Here is a 22,041-nt window from a genome sequence, read left to right on the forward strand (position 1 = left end):
CGTTTACGGTTGTGGCTTTCGTTGTCATTGATATTTTATTCTGAATAGCGTTTGGTACCATAACATTCGGAGAACTTCATCTTCTCTTAATTAAAAGATCTTTGTAACGGGATGTTTCAGTAACAACTTCCGGGTAAATCGTGACGACCTTGGTTAGTTGACCAACATGGCGGCTATCGTGCGCTTGACTTCTGTTTGTCGCAGAGGAGTCCACCGTAAGAATACAAAACTTTCTCACCGCTTTCTTGTTTTGAATTTGCTCGCAAATTAGGCAGATCATTTGAGAGCTACACCGAGTGTCTTGTTACTGTGTGTGTAAGGCATGCTACGCAGAAAACAGTGGTGCTCATTTGAAGTTAATGACTTTAATCAATAAAGCTAATTTGATTTAATTTGAATTGCTCTAAAAGACAGTTTCCTTGTATAGCAAATGAATGGAATCAACAGTAATCCACTATTATAAGTGATGCGTATGTAGAGGAAGATTCTGGAGAGGAGGCTCCATTGTAAATCTGTCAGGATTGCATATTAGTAAATCCTTATCATGGGTCCCGTTTTAATAGGTCAACATACGCTTTTCAATTCGGCTCATATCGTCGAATCAAATTAACTATACGTTTCTTTGCAAGTGTTGTGTGGTGAGTGTTTAATTAAAAAACCATGGTATACTTGAGGAAACGATTCACAGAATTTCACCTGCTACAGATTATTCTTGAGTACATATTTATCTAACGAGGGAATATTTCCATTTCAGCTTTTGATTCAGGAAATGATAAACTCATTCATATCTGTAGTAGAATATATTTCTGTTCTTTTTTTTTTTTTTTTAGAAGAAGACGATTGTCTCAACAATGTTCACTTTTAATATTGTGATTCTGATATCTGCATGTTGTTGTTTTCTCCCCCCCAGCTCTATTCTACCAAAGCACCTTGCTGGCAAGGCCGTTGATTCTACCACACAAACATCAGGAGCAGACTTACATGCTCACTGCAAGGATTCATGCTTCCCAAGCCCTAAGTGGTCAGTGTTGTCTGTACAGTGAAGCCTTGATTTAATGAACTAAATAGGAAGGAGTAGGTTGTCCATTAAAAGCAGTAGTCGGTTAAATGGAAGTGTGTTTTTCATGGCCCAAAAACCCCCAATACATGACAAAATTGTATTTTACTTTACCTTTTGACTCAGAGCGTGAATAGAGTGCACACGTTTTGGAAATAAAGCGGTTTGAAACGTTTAAAAGTTTACCCAAACTTACAATGCTGGTGCTTGAGGGCCATGCAGCTGGTTGTTTACAAGACCTGCTTTATTTTATTATTTCCACTTTGATTAGCTGCCAAGAGGGGCTTGACAAGAAATAACTGGATACTATACCAAAATCTGTACGGTACAGAATGTTTGCTAGATGCGTACATGACAAGTGCCTGAGTAAACTACAGAGCTGATCATTTGAATCAGGTATGTTGAAGTAGAGAGGAATCTAAAACAGCCAGGATACGGCTTTCGAGGAACCGTAATTTTGAATGCACCTCCCTTCTCATGATCATCGTGAGACATCAGTGTTTACACTCCCGTTCGCGGCTCGCTGTATCTTACAAAGACAGTGTAATCAACTGACAATGTCTTAGCATCCTTAATTAGAGATTGAATATGATTTTGTGATGGCATTGTTGATATTGGTCACAATGTGATGAAATAGCAATAAAAACCTTGTTCAAGGCAAGCTTAGAAAGTTGAAGGGACGAGTCAAGCCAGCTGCTCTCCGCTTCCGCTAAACATGATTTCCGCTAACGCTTTACTATTGCAGTGTTGATTGAACACGCTCTCTAAATTTGAATGCACGCAATTTTTTTTTCCACCCGTCAAACTGCAGACCATGTGTGACCTGAACCGTTGCACATGAACCATACGGATCACAGATGAAAGATGATCCTTTGAACCACAAATTAAAATATGTACTCACGTTCGTGCAATCAAATTTTTACCAGGACACACGATATTCGATCACATTGTACTCACCGTTTTGAGCCCCGATAACCCCAAATCATTATACAGTGAGATTTATACAAATTTCTATAGTTCTACATTTTGCCTCCCTGCAACCCACCCATGATTCTTTGTGGCCACCCATGTTGTCTTGTCCAAGTTAATGTATGTATTGCCTATATCTTATATTTTAAAGCGAGCTCCGGCTCCAAAGCTGCCTCTCTGCACTGGACAGCTGAGCGAGTGTTGAGCATCCTGCTGCTAGCCATGGGGCCTGTTGCCTATTTTCACCCCGGCCCTGCTATCGATTACTCTCTGGCTGCTGCACTCACCCTCCATGGACACTGGTAAGATGCGAGGAGCTGAACGGTCAAAGGTTGACAATTGGGGGTGGGAATCAAATGTTAACTTACAGTGGATATACAGTACTATTAGCAACTGTTTTTTTAGTTTGTTACAAACCTCAAAGAATCCTCAAAAAACAGTGATAAACATTGAAGATGTTTCCCTCAAAAAACCTGTGGAAATTGGGATGAAAATAACTCTGAAATAAATACTGGGGGGGAAAATCTAATAATATGCGACTGCTGGTGCCAAACTGCAAATGTGCAGCAGTTCACTCTTGTTTTAAGTTGTAATATTACCATTCACCATCAGATGGCTTAGTTAGTTATGATCTCCTGTCCTGTACCGCACCGCAACGTGAGTAGGCTCAATACAACTTTGTGGATTTGGAAATGCAGGACATCGTTCCTTAATAATAAATAAATAAATAAATAAATAGTGTTTATTTTGTGACATCCTTAATTGTATTTTTTTGCAAGAAAGCCCTTTGCACTGAGAAAAAAAAATCCAGTATGTGGTTATTTTGTTGAATGCTTCAAACCCTTTTTGTTGGGTTCGAACAGTGTAGCTTTTATTCATGCATTGAATAATATCAAAAGTGAAGTATATTGGGCATGCATTTTGCACATATTTTTTTTGTCCATATTTAAAATAGCATTTTTCTCATTCATCTGGTTCGGAAGTGCGTGGTCTTGTGCGGATCCGAGTTGCATTGATGGGAATATGATGACCTCCCTCCAGCGTTTAAGTTGCCCATCACTGGCATAAATGGAATGCGCGTTTGACTCAAGTAAGGAGTTTAGCACGAGAAAATCATCTCAAGACCTCACCTTCAAATAAGAAACAATACTGCATATTTTTGGGATTGGTAGTTTAAAAGCCACAGCACTCGGTGAGCTGCGCTTTTCTCCCTCCCCCAAGTGTCAGGGAAGACTGAGAGTAAAAGTTCTCGCTCTCCAGCTGGGCATCCGTTATCCACAGCCAGTAGAATAAGGATCTTGAAAGTATTTTGCATACATAGCCGCACATAGACACAATAAAGCAAAGCTTGCTACTCAGGCCAGAAGAAGGAACCCTTTTACTATGGACAAACACATGTCTGACAGTCATCTCGAATTTAATCCCAAATTTGAAGAGTAACAAGCCTGCCTGTGATACATTTAAATGACTGTGATTTATTTCGTGACAAACTTGTTCTTGACGGGTGGTATTTGATGAGCAATTAAAAAAATCTTTTAGTAGATGAGTAGAGTAGAACATATGGCCCAGAGCGGTTGCATAATCACTGCCAATGTCTCTATCAACATAAAGGAATTTGAGAGTTATTACATGATACCGTGTTTTGGCCTTGACCTTTCTGGCAAGACATTCGGCCAGGATCGTGTTTCAGCGTGCTTGGTGAGTGAGGCTCCAGACTCTGTCTGCCTTTTCTAGGTCAAACAAAATGATGAGTAATTAAAGGGGAAACAGAAAAATAGTCTTCTTTGCTGCTTTATATGAAATGAAAAAATTTAAAGAGTTAAGACGTAAATAAGCAGATTGTTGGACAGTCTCCTGAGCGCTGCAACCTTCTTGGACCCACTATGTAAGGGAAACGGTTTTGTTACCGAGGATGAACAGGGTTCCTGCAGATGCTTAAAAAGTATTAAAAGGCATTTCATCCGTGAATTTCATTAAAAAAAATAAGAATTTCAGAAGTCTTTAAATATGTTAACCTAAGGGTCAAAGTAAGCAGTTTTAAATCACAGTTTGCAGGTCAAAATTTTTATTTTGCGCCTCATTGGTACACATTGAAAAGCAAAACTTCGAATCGCAGAGACAATTCTCAAAAGAAGGTAGGAGAAGAATCACTGAAATGGTTCCCAAAAAGCTTGGGCCTACGTGATCTACCGCAGATAGTTGGAGGGCAACACTCTTTAGCGCTATCTAATGGCTCCCTGGAGCTTTATAAAAATGTTTGAAAGTGGAAAAAGATGTGGGAGGAAAATTCATTTTTTTGGTTTTAAATAAGGTTTATGTAGGAGTAAAAACATGACGCAAACATTCTTAATATTTCCTAATGCTGTAAAAATGTGTCGAATAATTATTACATTTCAACGTTTCTGTCAAAGAAGATTTGCATCACAGCCTGCGACACACGTTTCTATTAGCAGTGTGGGATGCAAGGCAGGTGCCTGTTGCAAAAAAATAAAAAATAAAAATAGAATAATTAAAAATAAAACAGAAACGGGGCTTCATGTACAATTACCGAGGGTACTGGCAAAGAGAATCTGGAGGGCCGTGAAAATCATTTTTAAAACGATACAGGTGATCTATGATAGTCAAAAACGCTGCAAAAGTGCGTCCCATGCCTCCGCGTCAGAGCTCCACGAAAGTAGGTAGGCATGCGTCTGTAATTAAGTGTGTTGTGTATGCCCGGGTTGATCGCGGTAGGTTAGTTGAACGAAAAGTAGATCTTCAGTCAAAAAACGTTGGACACCCCTGCTCTACAGAATGCACTGCCCGGAAATAAAAAAAAAAACAATCAATTTAATCATGAAGGCTCATAATAATCGTAATTGCAGATCAAACAATGCAGCTTTGAATGAGAATAAATACCCCTCCTCCCCCGCACATATCTAAACGGCTCGAGCTGCAAGTGACTGCTGACCACGAACAACTTCCTGTGATGCAGGTTATGCACCGCCGTAAGTTAAGTGTGACCTACTTTTTCTTTTTTTTTTTTTACTTTTCATTACTCTTTGTGAGCGTGAGACCTACATGGTGTGTAGGCTGCGGTGTACACTAAAAATGTATTACAAACACACACACACACACACACGCACGCACACCATGATGAGAAACAGCCTGAAAGTGAGGCATGCGATGCACTTTTGCAGCCTGTTGACTATCGTAGCTCACACGTACCGTTTTAAAGTACTTCCCTTGGCCCTCGAGATTCATATTCTTTGCCCGTGCCCTCGGTGAATTGTACACGAAACAAACTCTGATTGAGAATTATGATAAAAGATAGAGCGCAACAGCTCTGATCACAGGCTGGAATTGCAGACTGCTGACCGCTAACAACTTCCGGTGACGTAATCACGCGACATCGTAAATTCAAGAATTACCTGCTTTATTTTATTTTTAAAATTTTTTTTTTTTTTTGTGAAAATGAGACTGATAGGATGATTAGGGTGCAGCGTACATTTAACACAAAAAAAATACTAAAATGTACAAAGACACAAATGTTTGTTTGTTTTTTTTCTCCTCGGATCTACTTGGGACCTGTCTTAGATCTACTGGTAGATCAGGATCGACGTAATGGGCACCCCTGCCCTACACTCTTTGCAGTCGACTTGTGACAAGTCAGCAGTCTGTCAGCCCCGTTGAGCACGCAGTTGTAAATATTCTCAAATCTCAAAATAAAATCCAACGTGACTCTCTTGCTAGCATCACACAATCACAACAGCAGAGCCAACAAAACAGTAATGTGGTTTAAGTTGGGACTCTTAAGAGCAGATGAACGAAATGTACATACTCTTTGGACACTGTGTGCACCTTCTGGGAGTAATGCTGCAAAAGTATTTACTAACCACATTGAAAAAAAAATCTATACGATTCGGGTACGGGGAGTTTGGGTGCCCGTCTGAGCTTGAATTTTAATACACACAATTCGCATCTGAGTAGAAATCGCGGGACCAGCCAAATTATGGAGGAAAAAAAGTGTGACTTAAAGTCTGAAAATGCGGTCTATCCTTTTTAAGAGTAATTCGCTTTCTATGCTCTTGAAATATGTAGAGCTATCACTACAGTGATCACCCAGCTAAAACACAAGCGCACCAACGGTAAGTAGCAGTTGATCCGTGTCATTTATGTTTAATTCATGTCGTGCTGTATATTTTTGGGGTTTGTTTTTTTGTAATGAACCGTGACTGAGGTTGCGTGTTCATAGCACCATCCAATTGAATTTCTTGGACAATTTGCATTGTTTTAAAATGAAGAATTTCTGATGCCGGTGCTTGTGAACTAAAAATTGTTGTTGTTCTAATTAAAATTTGCACAATCTATTGATTGGCTCCGTGAAATAAAACATCGGGGCAAACACAAGCTCGTTCACTCCGGGGTTCTTTGCTGCCATGATGTATTTGTGAGCCCGGAAGCTAATCTATTTTTAGCCTTTTTGTGCGTCTTGTGAGCGGTTGTGTAGTTTTTTATTTTTTGGGGGGGAGAGGGGGGGGGTGGTTTACACCTTTAAAAAGTAAGAACCATTTATGTGAAAAAACAACGATCCACCGTGTGTGTTTTAATGAATTTGAACATCCATTTGATTCAAAATAGGTTTCTTCATTCAACATCAGTTGGTTGACCTTCCGGCCAAGAACGTTCAGCCACTCATAGATGCAACCTGCAGGCAAGCGCGTTGTTTGAACAAATCGCTCCGTTGTTGACGAGACGCGCTAAACTTTTGCAAAACAAGAAGGACATGTTGTAAAACTTGTATGTCACACATGCTATATTTTGTTCCAAATTTTTTGTGGGGACGTCAAAATAATTTTTTCCAATGCATTTTCGCTATGCTCTAGCTTAAATATACAAGTTCTTTAATTACAGGAGATGTATTGCCCCATCTTATGATCAAATAAGCGATTGAGTATTGTTTTTTTGCGTTTATTTTTTTCCTCCAAATTTACTCAACGACCCCAAAAACCTTGATCGTGTCAAGTTAGCCCTATCAAGCTAATGAAAAAAGGGGCAGCCAGCCATTGCACAGCTGTCAGCAGAAATCGGCTAAGTCCAGGTTAGTTCCGGCTGGTTGCAACCTCGTCAAGGTGGCTTGAGCTTTATGTCTGAGCAGTGTGCTGGTCGTTCAGTTAGAACAAACACTAGACAGCCTGGCAGGCGCAGGGCACAAATCTCAGTCATGAGTGGTGATAAATCCTCCTAAGCTGAGGCCTCCAGGCCAGGTGGCTATCTCAGGAGGTCGGGTTGCGTCCTCTTTGACCACAACTGGTGAGACAAATATCCTGATGTCATTTGGGTGGCGGCAGCAGTGCAATGAGGTGGAAAATGAAGTCTAGAAAGTTTCTTGCCATGTGGTCTGTGCCTGATAGGATTAGGAACCTTCAAGCGCCCAAGAATGTTGGCACTGAGCGAGCCCAGTTAAGCTCACTCACTTGGATGGCAGAGGTGTCAAAGTGAGAAGAGTTTAGCCGCTACAACAACTCAGTAATTTCCATTGTCCAAGTCTGATATTGTGACATAGACTGTAACAGAACATTCAAAGTAATCCATCGGCAGCTTTGGGGGAAGATGTACGGAGCCATTATTAAACTTTGCTCTCTTCAAATGCAAGCACCGTATGCATACATTTCGAATACATGGTCTTGGAGATGATCACGATGTTCTCCAACAAAGATTTTTTTGGGGGGGCATGCATTCTCATACACAAAATGGACAAAACCACACAAGTGGCTTTGCCGAGTGATGTTCCCCACATCCTGTTCAGAGTCATCGGTGGAGTTTGAATAAATAGGCTATTTTACGCACTATATGGCGCTTCGGAGTATAAGGTGCACTATCTATTTTAAAACGGTTACATCGATCTCTTCATATCTAGGGTTCATTGCATTATAAGGCGCATGGGACAGAAGCTCCAATAATGGCTGTGGTTGGGCAATGCATCCACTAGATGAAGCTACTCGATACTTTTAGGTGCGCCTTAGAGTGCAGAAAATGCGGTAAACTAACATTTGCTCAGTCCCATATAACAGTCAAATGTTAATGAGATCTGATTACTTTGCAAGTTTAGTTCTAAAATCCCATTTCATATTTTTTGTCTTGCAGGGGTCTAGGGCAGGTTTTGACAGATTATGTTCATGGGGAGACCAAGATCAAGATCGCCAATGCGGGCCTCTTCCTTCTGTCCACGGTCACGTTCGCAGGCCTTAGCTACTTCAACTACAACGATGTGGGCATATGCAAAGCCATTGCCCTGCTTTGGAGCAAATGAACCTGAATGTGAGCTCGGAAGAATGACCTCAATGTGTTTCAGAGAAGTTCTTAGAAATACACGGTCGGCTTTGACAATATTTCCAGTGATTCACGTGTGCGTAATTGTACTTTATATTCATCAGTTGTGCTCAATTTGGTCAGTTGAGTTACTGATGGGCAATTTCCTGGGGGGTGGGGATAAACTTGTCAAAGCTCAGTGTGGGCTGGAATTTAGGATGAAGTAGGCCAATGTCTTTTATAGTCTGTACCATATCATGTTAGTGACTCATCGTAGTTCATTTCGCCATAAAACATTTGTCACATTGTACAGACCAGAATAGTCTTATTTGACCTGTAATTATTATTTTTTGTTGTTTTTTCCACGAGGATTCGAGTTGTTGGATGGATTTTCTTTCACTTATACATACCTTTGATCTTCAATCCATCTGATGTAAGATGTGCTCCATTGGTGTGTTTAAATGTTGCATTTGAGACGCTTCATCTCGGTCAAAGGTTGATAGCTGCCCTCTTGACAACCAAACAGCATGTACTTGTACCTGTCCTTTACTGTATGTCACTCAGCTTTACTGTAACGACCACTTCAGAGTATAAAGTATAAAGAGTATAAGCATTTTACTTCTCCCCGTGCAAGGCAATACCATATATTTTACGGTCTTCGGGTGAGCCCAGCGCAAGCCCCCTCTGCCTGTATTCATTATTTTGTCATTGTTGGTGCGCTTTGTCAGCTTGTTGAAGACAAATCTTGTCGTCATCACGCATAACATCAACAAAGTGAATGGAGGCGCAGACCCTTTGAAATAATTCATCTGAGCTTCACCTGACTTTCAAAACATACGGGTGTCACTTTTTGGAAATGACTGGGGGAAGTCCCTTTTGAGCTCCAGCACGAGTGCTAAGTCTGGCAATGCACAAAGCAAGCAAGGTACATCATTTTGTGCTTGACTGAGTCTGGTGTGGAGAAACTTTGATTTGACAGCCCCCATCAAACAGCCTTGGGACAAACTAGAACAGCGAATGTGAGTCGATCTGTGACTTCACAATTTCAATCGCCAGATTTTTCCACAGACACTCCGGCAGCTTGTAGAACGTCTTATCTGGGAGTGTCAATTCTGCTGCTGCTGAAAAAAACAACAACTTGTCCTTCTCTCTCTGTTTATTTGTACCATGCATCCAGAAAACCTTCACAGCATTTCACTTTTTCCACATTTTATGTGATAGCCAAAACAGATCCCTTTTTATCCTCAGAAGTCTGCAAGTAGCACCCCACGATGAATACAAATTAGAAGTTGGGGAAACAACCACATTCCGGATTTGCCGTAGCATATCAATCCTTTTGTTTTTGAAGAGGTCATTTGCTTTCAACACGCATCAGCCATCCACACACGCACAAAGATGAATCGTGTCAACTTTGAGCTTTTAGATGATCTATAGGTTGAATGTTTATTTCAGTTCAGACAGAAACAAGCAATTGGTCTGTTTCTGATGAGTTTTTACCAATTTCACACATTAAATATGGTTGCACTGAACAAGTGTAATTTAGCTTAATGTGACAAGTTTATATTATAAAACGTGAACATTTAGGAAAGGGTGATCTGACAGCGTTCATCCACTTCGTCAACTTTACGATGCAAGACCAAGGTGAGTTGACAATTATTTTTTGCTGGCTCAAAACCCAAAAATTCATACGGGTAAAGGGAGGACTCTAACATGTATTTTTTTGTTCCTTCAGTTACTGGAGTCATGTAGAATACAGCTTCATGTTTCGTTGCTTCGATCTTCTCTGGAATATCCTGTGGTTGGAAAAAAAATAAAGTGGGTTCCAACTGAACCCATGGAAAATTGTAGAAAGTAGAAATTGTGGAGCTTTACAAATTAGTATGACTCACCATCTCCTTTGGCTGAATTTTTCGCTTGTCATTACAGCAAACCACCATCTTGCGATCATTTTTAATAGCATACAGTATGACAGCAGAGCCCTTCCTGACCTTATGGCCAGATTCATCGTAAAACTGAAAGTTGAATTTGCAATCTGGAGACAAAAAGATCATTGTTTTCGAAATCGCTTTTTGACATGACAGCATCTTTAACCAATACGTGTGGTTGAAATCTGAGATTTGGTGTCTTGTTTTCTTGGAGAGTTTTTTTGTTTTGCTCTTAAGGCTGAAATATTGTATATCTTGGTTTTCGACTCAGTCTCCAGTGTACAGAGTGCTTGAACTGCAAGAAAGGCAATCAGAATCCTTGGCTCTGAAAAGCTTCAGCAGTTTGAAGGGGGCTGGATGTTTGTTTTTTGTGGATGACTCACTGCACCTCTTCAACTGAGTAATAAAAGCCAAAATGACTCTCTTGCAGATAATTTACACTCACATTTGGGATCATTTTTATACTTCAGTGACTTTCTATGTTACAAAAAAAGGATACGACCTTGTACAAAAGTGTATTGCTGCCACACACAACCACAAAAAAATAACACGTAATAAACGTAGCATGATAAATATCACATTTTACTTGGAAAACTTTCACTTTCTAACATGTTACGTTTCACGTAATAACGTGACAAGTTTCATGTTTTTAAGTGATAAATTTGAGTTTCATTTTCAATTTTTTTTAGCGGCTGTAGGCGTTCGTCATGTTGCATTACTGCCATCTGTGGTTTCCTTTGCACTCTTTTTTGAATTTTAATGTTGTCCAATTCATGACGCAAGTTAAATCTTATTTCACGGTATATTGTGTTAAGAGATCTACTTCGCTTGCTGCTCTTTACGTTTTTTCTCAATGTTTTCCAGTTCAGGTCACTGCTGGAAGAGCTTGATGTGCATCTTCATTTTAAATCCTTTTTTTTTTTTTAACGTTTGGCCTTAAAATGTTTTTTTTAAATAATAAAAATATTATCGAAGACCAATGTAGTCACAGAGTAGCGACTTTGATTTATAAGACACAAAAAGGACTTTGCCAGTGAGCTGAACCAGAGAGAATTGCTTTGTTGTTTTTAATACTACAAACGTCTTGAACAAACTCGTATGCAGCAACACACTTGTGTTCTCATCATGATATTGTAGGGAAGAAAATGTTTGAGGGATTACTAGCGCTTACACTCTGACAATGACTTTACATTTAACCCGTTCAGGGACAGCGGTTACTCCAGTGGACAATTTTTCATGTTATCAGGTTGTAGGGGGCATAAAGGTTTCATGATGTCGGCACTTTGAAAGCTGGAACACATTATTTAAATTTCCATTTTTTCATTTGGAATACTTGAAATGTGTTTTAGAAGTAGAACAAATCAAATTAAGTCACAGAATGAATTGCAGCCCCGTTTGAAGGTTCCACTGTTAAAGCCATTTCAAAACAAGAACTTGAAAACTGAAAATCTAAACATCAGAAAGCCACCAATGCAACAAAAAATGTGACTTCTTACCAGGCAAGCATATCTGTTGGATAGTCAAGTTTTGGACTTCAAATTGGCTGTTATCCCCCAAAATCAGATATTTGTTGTCTTTATTATGAATCAAACCACTGTAGCACTGTGGAGTCTTCCTGAAAGAGTCCCCCCTCACAGGTCCATCTGAAAATGGGGGGAAAAAAAAACACTTGAATACTGGATACACACACACACATACCGGTACTTTATACATGTATACACACACACACGCACACACACACACACACATACATTAGAGCTGTCAAACGATTAAAATATTTAATCGAATTAAAAACACAACTGTCAATTAACTCAAAATAACTCATAATCTTGATTACTCACGCATTTTTTTTATCGTTTCTGAATTTCCTTTTATTTTTTTGTCCTATTTTTTCTTGTTTCAATTCTCTCATCAACATGGAATTTTGGATCAGTTTTCTATGTGCAAAATGCAAATACAAGAATGGTTTGCCCCTGCAGCACGGGGGGAAGTACGTGTGCTTGTTTGTACGGCCGGCAGTTTCGAATACAGCGGCACATAATGAACACTGGTGTCCGGTGTGTCGTTATTCTTCAACAAACATACAGAAACAGTCTGCTGTGTTGAAAGCAAACTTGAGAAAAACTAAGTATGCAACCATGGTTTAAATCCACTATAGGCTGAGTACTAATGTACCTTAGATGTGCACTTTATAATGTTGTATTGCTCTTTGTTTTGATTCCATTAAAAAAAGCTGTTAAAGCAGCTGTTGTGTGACAAAATATTTTTTTCACCGTTATTGATGGACAGTAATATTGTGTGAGAGATTGTGTGAATAACTGCACCAAATGAAAAATGTTCATGTAAAATTGAAAATCTAAATTGTTATTTCAGTAAATATTTGCATTTGGCACATAGAAAACTGATTCATGATTCCATGTTGATGAGAGAATTAAAATGGTGAAAAAATAGGACAAAAAATGTAAAAGGAAATTCAGAAACGATAAAAAATGTGTGAGTAATCACGATTAATTTTTTAGTTCATTTGAGTTAATTGTGACAGTTGCATTTTTAATTAAATATTTTAATCGTTTGACAGCTAGCTCTAATATATATATATATATATATATATATATACACACACAGTACGTACATATATGTATATAGTATATTTATTTAAATATACTGTATATTTACATACACACAAATTTTGTATTGAAGGAAATATTTAAACAATACTCATCCATGTATTGTACTATCAATATCAATTTATTTACCTATGTCGTCCACGTCAATGAGGGCTGTAAGACAGATGAAAACGAGAATTCAGACTTCCCATTTCAAAGATGGACAAAAACATTCCAAAAACAACACTAATCGACCGACAGCTAATGTTTTTTTTCATATTTACAGTTGCAATCAGGAATTTAACCAACCTTGGAAATTGAAGCCGTCATCATAGACATCAAGAAACTCAACAGGGAACATGTCATTGGTACACATCAAGTTGACCTATTGTGAAAAAAAAAATTCATTGTTATATTATTATGAGCTCTCCATTTTCTATGGTGCTTGTAATCACATTAGCATAATTTCCACATATCTGCACAAAAAATACCTGCTCACATTTTAGACCACCACATACCCAATTATTATTCTTTCTATATAAAAAAAATTGTCCCTCTCCCACCCATCACATTCTCATTCCATGCATGGTTGAGAATCCATCGACGTATTGATCTATTAATTTAAATGATTCATATTACTCGCTCATGCGAATTAGTGGAACCTTTTCAACTCCTCGGAATATAAAATCAAGCTGACAAACCTGCCAGCGTACAGTACAGAAAAAGGTGAAGGCAGGATCGCCCGTGTATGCTTATGATGGGCATAATCACATGCTAGCGAGACCGTGACCACTTTGTCTAAGCATCACTGCAACTAACAGGGATTTTAATGTTTTGCACACTTGCCACGGTGTTGTGTTATGTCATATTAACAATGGGCAACTTAGTAATGTGACATTTAATTAAGACACACATTCAACAAACACACTTAAACGATAATGATAAACAACCTTATGACTCAGGATGCGTATCTTTCCATTGATCAGTTCTGTTCAGATTCTCTGTACATGGGAATCAATACCGGTATTCAACAGTATCAATTTCAGGTACATTTCTTTTTTTGGGTGGTAATAAATGTTAATTTATTTAACAATCCAAATTTAAAAAAAAAACAATCAAAAGGTTTTTTTCCCCCAATATATAAAGTTTGCCAAAAAAAACATCAAAATAAAGTTCCAACTTTACAATGAATTAAGTATAAAGGAGACAAACGAATCAATGTTCCGAAATATACTGGCGACAAACTTTTGCTCTTTTACCTATGACAAATTATAAACATGGTCACCACGGTGTGAATTGCTGTAAAACACATTCTGTATGTACTGTAAATATGGTAATGCCGCACATCTCCCAGCTTGATTCAATTTGGTAGGGGGAAGACGGACCTCTCGGTGTCAGGCAGATGCAGGGGACTTTTACTACTCTGACTTTTTTTTCTCTATAAACTGCAATCCTCACAACCGAGGTCTTTCCCAAAAAAGCGTTCACATAGACGGAGCGCTTGTTTGTACCCTCACATGCCAACAAAAAGGTTTACCCGTTTCGACCATTTATGTACGTTTTCTAACTATAAACAGTACTGACCTGTAGCTAGGGTTGTAATTGTGAATTCTACAGGATACATTACAAAAATGTGTACCTTGGAGAACAAAAATGGGCTTCTACAGTACCTTTATTTCTGAGAGTGTCCGGTATAAACGAGAAAGCAATGCTTGTTCCTAAAAACACCAAGTGCGAGTAGAAAGCATTTATCTCCCCAGAAGAGCATGCATTTATTTCCGGCCACAGGACGTACAGTGTCAGACGCTTTTGTTTTCACAGTACTCAAAAAAATGTGGTCACACCCGGCCTGAACAGCTCTGACGTTGCCAATACAGTATCTTGAGTTTGCACTCACTAGTAATAGGATTCCTCTGATGCATATGAATAGCTTGTCGAATACAACCCCTTGCCTGAACGTCATGTTAAATTTGTAAGACACATTGGTGTGTAGCTTTTTTCATTCACTTATTTTGGGCGTGGCGAGGTTAAAGGTTCAGCGTGAGCTGAACTTGGCCAACCATTTTTTGAGTAATACTTACCGTTAGGTATTCAGGTTTCATGAGCTTTTTTAATGCAACCCACCCAGGATCAGAGTTAGACCCATAGCAGTGCGCTGAACAACGAAAAGGCTTTCTTTCAACAATAGCCGGCATTTACAGAATGCAGAGTCGCCGGTCAGCCATTGTAATGCATTGTTGACTGTCCCGTAAACTGCCATTTTTATCGAGTTAGTTAGCGAAATGCCTCGGCGTTGTATGGCGATGCACTGTTCACATTCAGGCAAATTTGTTTGAGTGGCCAAAAGAAAAGAATAGGGCACCTCAATGGACCAGAAAACATGGACCGACACATCATCGAAATGCAAACAATAACGCGAGGCGAATAACCGCAGCCTATAAAGTTTACTGTCCTTACAATCCCGATAGGTCTCGTCTGCACTCCATGTCATTCTGGCACAAAATTTTCTGCAGCCGGAGCATATGGCTCGTACACGGATCGTCCAACATACATCTTGCCAACAACCTCCTCTTCTTCCAATTCTTCAAACACACGGATCTCCTCAGATAAGTTTGAACCGTCGCTTTCCAAATCAATTTCTGACTGGCTTCGTACACTTTCCGTAGTGAGCCCTATACTCTAAGTGATGTCACTCTTCCGCGTTTGTCGCTCGTCAGGATGTTACTTTGGGAAAATGATTACTTTGTCAAATTTACGAAATATAAATTATTTTGTCATGTTTTGTTCAATGCATTTTGTTTAATTACTTGTGACATGAAAATACAGTCAAACCTCGGTTTTCGACGTCTCGGTTCTCGACCATTTCGGTTTTCGACCAAAAATTTAAATTTTTTTTAATGCCTCGCATGATGAACCGTTTCGGTTCTCGAACAAACTGAGCGCACATGAATGCACTACTTGACTCCTCTCGCCTTCCTTACACGAGGAAATGACGCTTCCTCGGGTAGACGAGGAAGTGACGCTTCCTCGTATCGCTTTCCATTGTGAGCACACGTGTTCAATCAACCTTTTTATTTTTTTAAAAGAGCGTGGTTTCGGTTTTCGAGCAATTTCGGTTTTTGAACAGCCTTCTGGAATGGATTATGGACGAAAACTGAGGTTTGACTGTATTTCATCTGGGATTTTCTAAAATTACTTCACACTTGGCCATTTTAAATTACTGTCTTCCATAAGATGGATCGTGCAATGGATGATATCATGCAAGACGTCTCCATACTTCACAAGACATTATTAATTGAGCAATTTTGAAGGATGAACTTCAGAGGTGACAAATCCAGGTAAACGGGCTCTCAGTGAGCTATAGCCAAACTGTGGCAAGGTGATAACTTTCTGGACCTGGATTCGACACCTAGTCTTTTTTGCAACACCCAAGCCAGAACACACTAAGCAAGAAAAGAGAAATGTGTTTTCTCTCTCACCGGGCTGTGAAAAAAGAATGACAGATTGGGGAGATGTATCAAGCATCATTACTAAGACGAACTTTGTTCGACTCCTTGTCACCTCATATAGATTGGTCATTCGAATAAATAGATAGATAGATAGAAAGATTGATTGATTAATGGGCATGCTGGAGCCAATGCGGTGGGGGGGGGGGGGGTCACCCTGAACTGGTCGGCAACCACTTGCAGGGTACATATTGACAAACAAACATTCACAATCGCACCCGTGGACAATTTCGAGCAGGGGTCCCCAAACTTTTTCCTGTGAGAGCCACATAACTTTCCCTTCTCTGATGGGGTGTCATCAGTTTGTAACATTAACGATCGTGGGGGAGCTTAAAAGATTTATTGTTTCCCAGAAATCCACACATAACCAAATAACTCTTTCCAGGTTCTTTACAGAAAAAAAGTCAGGAAACAAATAATAACACTATTAATGAAATAAATAATAACTAAACAAGTCTCTCTCTTTATAGCCCCTTGAAATCCACAAAAAAAGAGTTCTGCCATCTACGAGAACGCCACCTACCTTGTCTTGTTTGTCTGCTACCGTCTTGTTTCAAATGTTCTACTAATTGATCTGAGACATAACTAAAACACTGAAACATTCTATGGTGTGTAAATAACTTTATGACCTTGATTTCAACCCTATTTGCGTCATGGGTCATTTTGCCCCGAAGACCACCTTTGTACTTTTTTTTGTACAGCTTCCGTGGAAATGTGAATAAAAACATTTCAAATTTTCTGCAGTTGGGGACAATCGAGGAAAAGTCATAAAATTTCAAGTTAAAAAATGATCATTTAGGGGGGTTTTGGGGCGTTTTTAACACAGTGATGGGTCATTTTGACCCGAGGACAACAGGAGGGTTAGAGGGGCCGGGTCAAATGTGCCCGTGGGCCGTAGTTTCGGGACCCCTGATTTAGAGTGTTCAATTTATCTACCAAACCAGAATATGGTGGGAAACTGGAGTACCCGGAGAAAACCCACACATGCAAACACCACCACACAGGAAAGTTGGGGCCCGGGGCTCAGCATTGTGAGGCGGATATTGTACCGTATTGTTTTGTGTTTTTTGTTATTGTAAAGTGTCCTTGGGTGTCTTGAAAGGCGCTTATAAATAAAATGTATTATTATTATTAGTATTATTATTATATGGTAACCAGTCAACCACTGTGCTGCCCTGGATAGATAGCTCATAAAAATAAAAAGTATGCACAGGCCTGCTGCAACTTATCAAAGATAAGGTCCAATTAGTTTTTGTTCCAGTGGTTATTATCTTTTTAATGATCCAAAATCCAGAGACCAAAGGTTTCCTCTAAAAGTGCAACAGGAGCAATAAAATGTGTTAAGCACTCTAAAAAAAAAGAACATTTCCCCACTTTGTTAAAGATCATTAAAAAAAGTTAATATCAGACAAAGGTAACCCAAGTAAACTTGTAATGCAGATTTGAAATGGTGATTTAATTTTAGCATTTAGTTCAATGCTACCCGGTGCCGTGTTGAAAAAAGTACTTCCCGTTTAAAAAAATAAATCTGAAATTTAATTCCACTGTAAAGGTCAAGTTCATTGTGGAAAAGTGTGTGTGTGTGTGTGTGTGTGTGTGTGTGTGTGTGTGTGTGTGTGTGTGTGTGTGTGTGTGTGTGTGTGTGTGTGCACTCGCCAGTGACGTGTGCTTATCTTTGTCTAAGCTTATCTTTATGATCCGCTTTATCCTCTGAAGGATCGCGGGGTGTGCTCGAGCCTACCCCAGCTGTCTTCGGGCAGTCGTGGGGGACACACTGAACCAGTTGCCAGCCAATTGCAGGGCACACAGAGGCGAACAAACATCCAACAGTACTCAATCAGCCTGCCATTGATGTTTTTGGAATACAGGAGGAACCCGGAGTACCCGGAGAAAACCTACGCAGGCACGGGGAGAACATGCAAACTCCACACATGGGTGCTGTCAAAAGGAGTCTATCCCAGCCATCTTCGGGCAGCAGGCGGGGTGCACCCGGAACTGGTTTCCAGCCACTTGCCACCCAACCACCCACGCTCACGCTCACGCATGTCTTTGGACAGCGGGACGAACCCGGAGAAACCACACGCAGGCACGGGGAGAACATGCAATCTCCACACAGGAAGGCCGGAGCTGGAATTGAACCTCTGCACTGTGAGGTCGCCGCACTAACAACTCGACCAAAGGGCCGGCCTGACTGAGTATTATCCTCACTAAAATCATTGCATTACATTAATTGCATTACAATTACAGAAATGATTATTTATGCTTAAAACAACAAATCAATCACAAATTTATTCAACAATTTACTGAGCAGTGGCACCGAAAAGAGGCAATAAAATCGATGGCTTATCAAAAACAGACACTAAACTGTGTAATAACACATGACAGTGACTCATCAATAACTTCAAAGGTCCAAAATGGTCGCAAGAGTACACCCAGACTGCAGTCCCATCGGAGACATCTCCGATTTATGTACACACACACTCATACACGCACACACGCACACACACACACACGCACACACACACACACACACACACACACACACACACACACACACACACACACACACACACACACACACACACACACACACACACACACACACACACGTGTTATTTCAGCGGCAATAGCAACATTAAATATACATTGTGGAAGCCTTACACCGTAAGGTGTTCCACCCACCCCGGACCCTTTTTACCTTTGAACACCTGCAAACTGTATAATAATAATAATAATAATGATCATATGCTAATGCAGTCACTATTTCTAGTCGAATGAGAGTGTGCTTTATTTGATTTAACACTGCAACAAGTTGAAACTGCCGATCGAGTGTCGAGTGATACAATGCTTAACATACCGACATGACTGCCGTAGCTCGTCCCGGTGCCTCTTGACCAACGATTGCTGAAGGGGGTAAAGGAGTTAAGGATTAATTTTAATCAATAAACGAGAAATTATTCAAACCTGATGCGTGTTTTGCATGCGGTAAGCCACACCTCGTCTCACAAGTGCGATTCGACTCACCTCAAGAGAGCGTGGAGACGTTTCCCGGATAAAATGTACGCGGAAGTGGAAAGTGCAACATGGTTTTCAGAGCGGGAATTCTCATTCATTCGACTGCATATGAGAAAAAAAAATATTGACGAGTGTGCTGAGTCCTTACTGCCACTAGAGGGCCCACGTGTAATGCAGAGATTTGTTTATTTATTTTTTACACTCCAGAAATCATTTCTTGTACGCTCCCCCCAGTTCAATCGAAAGGAGGGTGGGGGGACACCACAAAACAGTCATTACAGAGAAAAAAGGGGGGAAACTATCAGATTATAGAGCAGTAGAAATAAAATGTACTGTTCCCCCCCAAAAGAAATCTCAAAACAAAATATGGTTTCATGGTCATAACGGCCCTCTGAGAGAAGACGGAATTAAAATGCGCGACAACAACGACTTTGACACCCGTGGTTTTGGTTAAGACTCACGCGTGTTCATGCCAACACAATAAAGTGTGTGCGCGTGCAAGCGTGCGCATGGTGGTGGTGGTGGCGGGGGCGGGGGGGGGGGGGCATATGCCCCACCTCCTTAAATACGACATTCCACAAGAACTCAGTTCAAAGATTTTTATTCTCCATTTGAGTCAGTACTTCATATGCGTCAATCATTACACATCTTAGGGCACAATACTGTATTTTATATCATTTTCAAGTGAATGCTCCCCATAATAAGGGCAATAATAAAAGGAAATTAAAATAAAAAGGAAATGCTTCATCGTCATCATGATGTTAACACATTTCTTGAATGTAAGGATTTTTTTTTTGTTCGCTTCAACAAACATTTCATTCATTTCTACACAAGAGGGAGTGGCAACACTCGACACAAATAATCTCTCTGGGTTTGAACATTGCCTTCATTACTTTGACAACTGGAAACAAAAGGTTTCATCGCGGACATTGTCTCGACACATTCATCGTCACCTGATAGCTGCTCAGTTGAGTCTTGCAGACAGACTCTTGAGCCACTTTAAAAAAATCCCACGGCACAAAACATTTACCAGTACATTCTCAAATCCATTTACAGGTTTATGCATCTCATTACTCATAGTTGATGATGTCTTGTCTTGCAGCTTAATTAATGAAGAATGTGATAATTCCGGAAGTTACAGGTGTGTTATCGTTTTATGGGAGCCTGACAGTATGTGTGTGTTCGTGTGCGTGCGTGTACGTGTGTGTTCAGGATCTAATGATTATCATGATATTGTGGGGGTGTTGCTAATATTAAAAGCTCACCATAATGCATAAAAATCATATTATAAACAAAAAAAATCGTTACTGTAAAAAAAAAAAAAGAATGTTGTGTTTTTGTTCATAATAGCATCACTGACAAAGAAGGGTTGGCCAGTTATTTTATTGTCATGTTCCTATGGGCTCAGCTGCGCAAGGTATCATGGTCTATGTAGTTCATAATAAGATAGAGAATGAGTCATACAGAGGTGTTGAAGCTATCCGGGTTGCTCAAACCTTTTGTACCAAAGATCGACTTTTCGATCAAACAACCTCTTGCGATCGACCTGTTACCGCCCACACGCACGCACATACACACGCACGCCATAATGAGCAACAGCCTGACACGGAAGCATGTGACGCACTTTTGCAGCCTGTTCACTATCGTAGCTCACACATACTGTATTAAAGTGATTCCCTTGGCCCTCTGGATTCCTATTCTTTGCCCCTGGTCTCGGTGAATTGTACATGAAACAAACTCTGAATGAGAATGATGACAACGATAAAAGATATAGCGCAACAGCTCTGATCTCTGATACACTGGTGAAAGGACACTTTGATCCTCTCCTCTTTGATCTATAACTGCTTCAGACAACAAAGTGTATGCAGAAAAGTGGTGAAGATTGCACGACTGTCTGTGTCCTATGTGTTGTGTTGTGTTATTTTGACTTCAAAAATGGCGCCGCATGAGTGGCTGCCTTTCCAGCAGCTCCTATATTTTGTTGTTCTACTTCTTCCTTTCATAACTTTGCTGCTGTGAATCGCGAATTTCTCCATTGCGAGACTAATAAAGGTTTTCTTATCTTATCTTATCACAAGCTGCAATTGCAGACTGCTGAGCGCTAACAATTTCCGGTAACGCAGGTCACGCACCACCGTAGGTTAAAGATTTACCTGCTTCATTTTATTTTAGTTTTTAAATATTTTTTTGTGGAAATTAGACTCATAGGACTCATAGAGTGCAGTGTACATGAACACAAAAAATATATGACTAACATGCACAAAGACACAAATGTTTGTTTGTTTGTTTTTCCCTCCTCTACACCCTTCGCGATCGACATGGGACCAGTCCGCGATCTACCGGGCGATCGCGATCAACGTAGTGGGCACCCTTGAGCTAGATGAAAAGGACACGGTGACAGCATTGGGAGGGTTAAATGTGTTCTGATACGGGTACTCGTTACTTGTTAAAAATATAGTTACGTAATTCAAGCACCATATTATTGAAGTAATGTAACCTTTATTTACGTTTGTCCGACCCATTACCACATTTGCTAATGATGTCTAAAAATATATACATTACAATTTATTTGAACGTTATGTTCCTAAGAATATTGATATGCGTGGTTTTGGCTTAGCAGTTTGGATAATGGATGGATGAACGGCTTTGGAATGAAACAGGAAACCAAAGCA

The 22,041-nt window shown here is 39.9% G+C and overlaps 2 protein-coding genes across 4 annotated transcripts; one reads left to right on the forward strand and one right to left on the reverse strand.

The window, feature by feature from the left end:
• Positions 1 to 101: 101 nt before the first annotated feature.
• sdhdb (succinate dehydrogenase complex, subunit D, integral membrane protein b) lies at positions 102 to 8,935 on the forward strand. The gene is made up of 4 exons (XM_052079118.1): positions 102 to 215; positions 911 to 1,021; positions 2,178 to 2,328; positions 8,153 to 8,935. Exons 1-4 carry the CDS (start codon positions 167 to 169, stop codon positions 8,316 to 8,318), a joined length of 477 nt encoding a protein of 158 aa, XP_051935078.1. The 5' UTR covers positions 102 to 166; the 3' UTR covers positions 8,319 to 8,935.
• Positions 8,936 to 9,727: 792 nt separating this feature from the next.
• On the reverse strand, positions 9,728 to 19,495 carry LOC127609264 (uncharacterized). Of its 3 annotated transcripts, XM_052079108.1 has the most exons (7): positions 19,351 to 19,495; positions 19,212 to 19,258; positions 13,158 to 13,233; positions 12,999 to 13,022; positions 11,739 to 11,885; positions 10,207 to 10,349; positions 9,728 to 10,110 (listed from the first exon to the last, which is right to left on the reverse strand). In XM_052079108.1, exons 2-7 carry the CDS (start codon positions 19,215 to 19,217, stop codon positions 9,898 to 9,900), a joined length of 609 nt encoding a protein of 202 aa, XP_051935068.1. In that variant the 5' UTR covers positions 19,218 to 19,258; positions 19,351 to 19,495; the 3' UTR covers positions 9,728 to 9,897. The 3 variants fall into 3 exon arrangements, with proteins under 3 accessions (XP_051935068.1, XP_051935067.1, XP_051935069.1); XM_052079107.1 differs by lacking the exon at positions 19,212 to 19,258 and having other exon boundaries at positions 19,319 to 19,459; XM_052079109.1 differs by lacking the exons at positions 19,212 to 19,258; positions 19,351 to 19,495 and adding an exon at positions 14,519 to 14,882.
• Positions 19,496 to 22,041: the final 2,546 nt, after the last annotated feature.

Source organism: Hippocampus zosterae, chromosome 10 (assembly GCF_025434085.1).
Source record: "Hippocampus zosterae strain Florida chromosome 10, ASM2543408v3, whole genome shotgun sequence".
Taxonomy (NCBI): Eukaryota; Metazoa; Chordata; class Actinopteri; order Syngnathiformes; family Syngnathidae; genus Hippocampus; species Hippocampus zosterae.